The sequence below is a fragment of the Fonticula alba genome, assembly GCF_000388065.1.
Source record: "Fonticula alba strain ATCC 38817 unplaced genomic scaffold supercont2.4, whole genome shotgun sequence".
NCBI classification, from domain to species: domain Eukaryota; order Rotosphaerida; family Fonticulaceae; genus Fonticula; species Fonticula alba.
The window spans coordinates 2,101,364-2,108,204 of NW_009242974.1; the positions used below are offsets into that span (position 1 = coordinate 2,101,364).

At 66.8% G+C, this 6,841-nt stretch overlaps 3 protein-coding genes across 4 annotated transcripts in view; all 3 read right to left on the reverse strand.

The window, feature by feature from the left end:
* The window catches only part of H696_02997 (hypothetical protein), an 8,155-nt gene extending 6,278 nt beyond the window's left edge, over positions 1–1,877 (reverse strand). Inside the window, exon 1 of the mRNA XM_009496882.1 lies at positions 128–1,877. Within this exon, the coding sequence (XP_009495157.1) occupies positions 128–1,674 (1,547 nt within the window). The 5' untranslated portion in view covers positions 1,675–1,877. The remainder of the gene's footprint in view (positions 1–127) is intronic.
* Positions 1,878–2,170: 293 nt separating this feature from the next.
* H696_02998 lies at positions 2,171–4,163 on the reverse strand. Of its 2 annotated transcripts, XM_009496883.1 has the most exons (4): positions 3,643–4,163; positions 3,109–3,485; positions 2,834–2,956; positions 2,171–2,704 (listed from the first exon to the last, which is right to left on the reverse strand). In XM_009496883.1, exons 1-4 carry the CDS (start codon positions 4,135–4,137, stop codon positions 2,365–2,367), a joined length of 1,335 nt encoding a protein of 444 aa, XP_009495158.1. In that variant the 5' UTR covers positions 4,138–4,163; the 3' UTR covers positions 2,171–2,364. The 2 variants fall into 2 exon arrangements, with proteins under 2 accessions (XP_009495158.1, XP_009495159.1); XM_009496884.1 differs by having other exon boundaries at positions 3,109–4,163.
* Positions 4,164–5,466: 1,303 nt separating this feature from the next.
* H696_02999 (hypothetical protein) overlaps positions 5,467–6,841 on the reverse strand; it is a gene marked incomplete at its 3' end in the record, with an annotated part of 6,648 nt that continues 5,273 nt past the window's right edge. The window contains exon 10 of the mRNA XM_009496885.1: positions 5,467–6,813. Coding sequence (XP_009495160.1) covers positions 5,467–6,813 — 1,347 coding nt within the window. The remainder of the gene's footprint in view (positions 6,814–6,841) is intronic.

The following is a 6,841-nucleotide window of genomic DNA, read 5'->3' on the forward strand; positions in this document are numbered from 1 at the left end:
ACGAGAGCGATCCGGGGAGGCAGAGAAGCTCGAAAGCGATTCGCTAGGGGGACAGGCGTGAGAAAGAGCGAGCCAGGAACTTGGCAGAGGCAAAAAGGCAGGTGATGGGTCATCTTTGACGGCGCACCGGTTAGCCAACTCAATGTGCACCGGCCAGCGCGCCGGCCGCTGGGCCCAGAGAAGCAGCTCGTCTTCCATCTGGACCATGTCCATGACGATGTCCGAGGTGGACAAGAGCGAGCTGCGCTGATGGCGCAGCGGCCGCACCCCCCAGGTGCCCTGACTGGTGTGGGTGGAGCCCGCGCGCGAGTGTTGCAGATTCCCGCCGATGCCGGCGCCGCTGCTGGGCCCGCGAATGCCGGGCCCGGGGTCGTGCTCGGACGTGGTGGAGTACCGCGAGACGCCGGAGGCCCCGGTCACCACCGATATATTGGTCACGCCGGAGAGGCCGGAAATGTTCGACCGACCAGAGGCGCTGAGCCGATCGAAGAGAACCCCGGTGCCGGGGTGGTCCTTGGGAAGGGGATCGCCCGGGCCAGCGAGCGGGGTAGTGGCGGTCGGAACCGGGCCTGGGCCCGGGGCCGGAGTCGGCCAAAGGAAAGGCCCGGGACTGGGAACCACTCCGGGAGTTGGACCGGTGAAGCCGGACAACGTCGGCGGCGAGGAGGAATAAAAATGCTCCCCCTGGGCCGGGGCTCCCCCGGGGCCAGCGTTGTTGGAGCCGGCTCCAGGGCCCGGCCAGCCACGCAGGCTCACTTCCACTCTCGGGCCCTGTGGCGAGGAGGAATATGGGGGGATGGACAAAAGCGGCGGCGATCCGGATCCCGGCGGCCCGACAAGCCCCGGCGTGTGGGTATTCGGCGAGGAGGACAGCATCCCCACCTTGGGATTGCCGGGGACCCCTGGGGCCGGGCCTGTGCCGGTTGGAATCCCCATCAAGGAGGGCGATCCCGAGGGCGAAAGATGGCCAAAGCCCCCGGGGGGGCCGGGGAGAATGTTCGGCTGGCGCGGTGCTCCGGACGAGGTGGCGGCTGCGGCTGCAGCCGCCAACGTAAAGAAGTCCGCCTCCGGGCGATCCGGCCCGGTGACAGTGGCTTGCAATTGGGCGAGATCGGTGAGGGAGTTCGTGGACATGGAGCGCAGGGTTCCGGGGTCCACCAGGGGCCCAAGCCCCGGGCGTTGAATGGGCCCGGCCCCGCCGCCGCCAATGCCGCTGAGCCCGAGCCCCAGGCCAAGACCCAGCTCGAAGGCCGGATTCACCACCGCACCCGAGGCAGGAGGCGGGTCGGGAAGAGGCTGCCCGGAGGAGTTACCCGGCCCGACATGGCCGCTTGAACCGCCGGAGGAGGTGATGCTCCCCATTTGCGGGGAGGTGGGGGTTGAGAGAGATGAATACCCGGCATAGGCATAGGTCGATTGGGCGGAGCCGAGGCCGAGGAAGCTCGGCTTGACGCCAGGATCAGCCGAGGAGCCGACAGTGCTGGGAGCCGTCGGGGCCACTCCGCCGGGGGCTGCGGGCGAGTGAATCGACAGCCATGGCCGGGAGGAGGGGACCTGTCCGGCGGCCGGGGTCTCAGATGGGCGCTGTGCTGGCGGCGGGCCACGAGCGTCCGCGACCGGAGGGCGTGCATGTCGCCGAGCCCCGCGCCCGCCACCATGAGGTGGCTGACTCATGGGATCTAGGGGAGGGGGAGGGGGAGGAGGATGGAAGCCGAGCCGCGAGGGGCGGGAGGGAGGCCGGAGAGGGAGCCGGGGGGAAAAAAGGGGGGAAGCCGGCCGAGGGGCGGCGGAGAAGGAGGAGGCACAAACCAAGGCCCGGGGGGGCAGGTAATTTGGCGACGATCGAGCACAAGATGGGGAGGGGGAGGGAGAAGCAGATGCCCTCCCTCCTCGGTGTCTGGCCGAGGCCGTGTGCAAGTGGCCTCTTCATCAGGCTGGGGGCGGGGAAATCGCCCAACAGACTAGCGCCCGAATCGTTGGCACTTGGCTTTGGTATCTGCTCCCCCGCCGCCGGCCCCCAACCTGCGGCCGTCCAGAATCTCGGGCAGGGAGATTCGGGGAGCCCTTTCTTGGCCTCATTCCCGTGCCACCGATGTGCCCTCTTGGCGGCAGTTCGGCCGCCTTTTTTTTCCCACCGCCCAACAGTCGAAGGGTGTACGGACAGAGGGGATGCATTGGGTGATTTGTATTTCTCGGCAAAAAAAAAACGAGATCTAGGGGGTGGCTGGGTGGCAGGGAGAGAGAGAGAGAGAGGATCACAACAAAAGGGAGAAAGAGGCAAGGAGAGAAGCAACCCCCCGGCCGGAGGGAATCGGGCAGTGGCGCGGGGCACCAGCAGATCAGCCCAGCTGAGTCTCGGCGAGCCTAATCCTGGCACACGTAATTCGGCGCCTCGTAGAGGACCTCCTCGTCGAGCATGTGCTCGGAGAACTTCTCCTCCTGGGCGGCATCGCGCGGGGTGACGAAGAACCGCGAGACAACGCGCTGGACCCGGCCATCGGCGATCTCATAGATGTTGTACCGTGCGCGCATGGGGCCGTAGTTGCTGTTGAAGGTGCAGCTCCCCGGCTCACCGACCCAAGACTGCGGCGAGCCGTCCGAGTAGGTCGGCGTGTCGGGCAGCGGCTCGAAGTAGGTCCGGTGCATGTGGCCATTCAGGGTGAGGTCCACCCGGTGGAGACGGAGAATGCGGCAGAGCTCCTCCCTGCGTGTGGGGGAGGGAGAAAGGGGAGGGAAGGAGAGGCCGGTCAGTGGGGGGAAAAAAAAAAAAACCCGGCTTCGGCCAATGAAAGAGACCGGGCGCGGGCAGGCGACCGATGAAAGGAGCACGCACTGGTCAAGAAGGCCATCCCTCTGCTCACGGTTGGGGTTGTTGTAGCGCGGGACCGGCGGATGGTGAACCATGACGACCTTGAACATGTCGGCATACTCCGGGCGCTTGAGAATGGCATCAAGGCTGAGAGGAGGGACATGCGAGGCCACAACATAGGTGGATGTGGATGTGGGCAAATACATGTGCCTGCGTAAGTAGGGAGCACAGTTGCCATGCATCAAGGAAAAGGGAAAGCCAGGCAAGTGCAAAGCCCGGGAAGGCGCCAAGAGACGCACCGGTCAAGCTGCCCCTTGCCAAGCAGGCCACCGGCATAATGAGGGCGCTGGGGAACGGCCGACGAGAGGCCCACAATCAGCACGCCGTGCTCGGGCAGCGGCCGCTCATAGGGGAACCCCTGGTGCTCGAGAGCCCCGCCAGAGAGAATGGCCCCGGACAGGGTACCAGCAGTCGGGTCCTTCTGGTCGCCCTTCGGCAGGAGCCCTTGGCGTTCGGCCTCCTCATGAGGGACAGCCCCGGACACGGCCGGCGCGACGCTGGTCGTCAACGAAGCGCCAAGGTCGCGCGAAGCAACCGTCGAAGCATCCTCATGCTTGAGCATCGGGGTCGGGCTACGAGGGGGGATGCTAAAGGAGGACATGTACTGGCCGAAGAACTGATCCCGGAGAAGCAGCACAAAAAAAAGACCCGGAAGAGAGGGCAGGGAAGGTGAGAAAGGCGAAGTGGCAGCCAGGTCCGCGGGGGCCGCAGAGGAGCGCATGCGTCGGGCGGGGGCGCGCTCGGCAACCTGCCGAACCATGGCAAGCACGCACCCGGTGGAAGAAGCGATCAACCAGGCTGTCGGGCACATAGATGTCGTGATTGCCTGGGATCAGGGAGAGGCGGTCGCCGCTGGACAGGCCGGCCCGCTCCAGCAGGTCAGCGGCCGTGGCGAATTCGCTGCGAGTGGCCAAGTTGGTAATGTCACCGGAGATGACAATGTGGTCCACCCCGTTGATGGGGGGAAGCTCGCCTGAGGCCGAAGTCGGGATGGTTGACAGGTATGCCGTCTGCAGGGGCGACGGCCGGAGAGCCTGACAATCGGCCAGCCCGTGCGTCAGCAGACGCCGGTTGAAGGTGTGCGGGCCGCGCTTGAAGACCAGGTTCAACAGGCCGAGGAAGCGCTTGTGCGACGTGAGGGCAGGGCGGATGCATGTGCGCAGGAGACCCCACCGGCTGGTGGTGTGCAGAACATGCGGGTCGGAGAAGTGCGCCAGGCGGAAGGGCCGGCGCACGGACTGCGAGAGAACCGACGCGGGGGGAGACATGTCGGTGTGAGGAGGAGGGGGGGGGGGGAATCAAGAGAAATGTGAGGATGTGCGTGGGAGCTGCCTCAAGCCGATGGGAGAGTCCGTCAAGTTGGGGCCTTAAATACGAGGGCAGCCGACTTGGCCGGATCCCGCGCCCCCCTCGACTTCCCTCTGCCCAGCGGGGGGGGCGGACCTGACGGCCGCGGTGCGGGCGACGCGCCGGCCCCTCAAGGGCCCGCATGCGGGAGTCCAGGCCCGAGGGAGCAGACGCCCCCGCGTGGGGATGGCCGCCCCCCCCTCCACCGGGGATGGCGGCCTGCTGTACTACCCTGCGGCGCTTGCCTGGGGTGCGGGATGGATGACGCGTGCGGGCCTCGCCCGCGCTCCCCTCGATGACTGGGGGGGGGGGGGGGGGGGCGGACTGGCGCGCCCGGCCCCGAGAGGATGGGCCGGGGCCCAGAGGGGCTCAGCTCGGCTGGTCTAACTGCCGACCCATGCTCCCGACGTGCCCGGGCGAGAGGGCCGTATTTTTTCCCACCTTGCTGGACATCGCGGGGACATCCCAAACTGCTGCCCTCGATGGCTTCCCGCTCCTCCCCGCGGAGAGAGGGAGGAGAGACAGGAAAATTGAGGACGCTGCGGGAGATTCGGACTGGAGGCAACCCGAGGAGCCCGCCTGCACGAGGGCGCCCGAGCGAGCGAAAAAGGCCGACATACCGGCATGGAAAACACACGTATCAAGTTGGGTTCCCCGAGGCGCACTCCGAGGTGCCGATGCCGATGCCGGAGAAGCTTCTTCCCGCACCAGGGGGTCGATCGATCAACAAACACCCGGCGGGATGCCGGGGCCCAGAGCTTCGCGAACACCGAGTCCCGCTTCTCCCCCCCCCCCGAGCCCCCAAAAAAACCAGTGCCTCTGGCACCGACGTGACACTCCCCCTAAGAAGCCGACCGCCGTGGCGGCCTCGACCGACCCCCCCACCGCGAAGGGGAGTCCCAGGCTTCGGGCGTGAAAATGGCCGTGTAGGTGGGCATATGACTGCCAACGGAAGAGCCCACAGCGTGAAAAGCCCCAAAGAACTCTCGACACACACGCACGAGAAGGAAAAAGGCCAGGGCAACTCCACCCACCAAAGACAGCAAGGCACAGGTAATGAATTTAGTCTACAACAAGGACACGCATATAGGCGAGAGGAGGAAAGAGAGAGAGAGGGAGAGGGAGAGGGAGAGGGAGAGGGAGAGGGAGAGAGAGAGGGAGAGAGAGAGAGAGGGAGATAGAGAGAGGGAGAGAGAGAAAGGGGGGAAGAGAACAAAGAGAAGGAGGACGGGGGCCTCTTCTTAGCGCTCTCAGATGGCGATGGCCTCGGCCTCGGGGGTGGCCCCGGCGGCGGCGGCGGCGGCGGCGGCACCGGTCGCAGCAGAGGATGTCGCGGAGCCGCGGCGCGAGGAGGACGCCCGCACGGAGGTCCCATCACGCTCGGCCATGCAATACCGATCAGCCACGCGCATGACCCGGTACTCACCCTCGGACTCGGCCACAAAGACATGCGAGTGGCCCTGGATGCCGGCGAGGTCGTAGAACTCGTAGCCATCCGTCTCGAAGGAAGACCGCCGGATGGACACATTGAAGGGCGGCGTGCCGGAGAGGGCCAGATCAATGGGCTCCTGCTGGCCGGCCACCACGAAGACCTCGCTCTCGCGACCGCGGTTGAGCACCGCCCGCGGAAGCGGGTGGAAGGTCACCTCCCGCAGGGGGTGCCCGGCATCCAGAGCCCGGGTGCAGAAGCGGTTCCCCACGGCCAGGAAGCTCACTCGGCCCGAGTGAAGGACCTGCAGCGACAGGCGCGACTGCCGGGTATGGCGGGTCCGCTCGTCCCCATCGAAGGCATAGGCCACATGCCAGGGGCCAGCGGCGGCGGTTTGCGCGGCAATCGCCTGCCGCTCCTCGGCCGAGGCGCTGCCAACGCGCCGCTGCCCGGCGCTCAGCAGGGCAAAGTCCACACGCAGGCGGTCGCCAACACAGCGATCCACCGAGTCCGGCTCCCCGCGTACCACGAGGTCCGGCTCCGGACCGATGTACACATGCACACCCGGGGCCGGGGACAGTTCCGTCTGGCAGCCAGTGGCATCCTCCACCCGGATGAGGGAGAATCGATAAGCACCGACAGCCTGCAGCTGGGGCGGGCAGTCAGGGTCACGACGACCACGCTGGGCCGCATTTGAAGCGGTCGCCGGCAAGCCGGCAGCGGAACCGGAGCCAGAGCCAGACCCCGGCGCGAAGGGCATGGGCCCCGCATCCAGCAGAGCCTGCGCAATGTCGAGCGAGGCCGTCACCGTCCCGCGACTGGCGGAGCCGGCGCTGATGCGCGTCCCCCGGCCGGCACCCGCACCGGACCCGCCGAACTCCATGGACAGCTCCCGCCGGGGGAGGGGCCTCGATGACTCGGAAGACATGAGGGCCGACTCGTCCAGCTGATCGGCTCCATCCGGCAGCCGAGTCACCGCGTAATGCAGCTTGAATGGGGCCACACCATGCAGGACAATCGGCAGGGCCAGGTCGTCCCCGACGCAAGCGAACAGATCCGACACCAGGGTCGAGGCGAAGGTGACGCTCGGAGGGTCGTAGGCCTGAAGCATGATGGCCTTGGTGGAGAGGGGAATATTGCCATAGTGGGTGTCGGAAAGATCGGCAAACTGAAGGGGCAAGAGACGCAGGGGGGGG

Coding starts and splice junctions, on each gene's coding strand:
- H696_02998 (XM_009496883.1), bottom strand. CDS start 4,137: ATGTCTCCCCCCGCGTCGGTTCTCTCGCAGTCCGTGCGCCGGCCCTTC. Junction 2,957..3,108: donor GGCAAGGGGCAGCTTGACCG/GTGCGTCTCTTG, acceptor CCCTCCTCTCAG/CCTTGATGCCATTCTCAAGC. Junction 2,705..2,833: donor AGGGATGGCCTTCTTGACCA/GTGCGTGCTCCT, acceptor CCCCACACGCAG/GGAGGAGCTCTGCCGCATTC.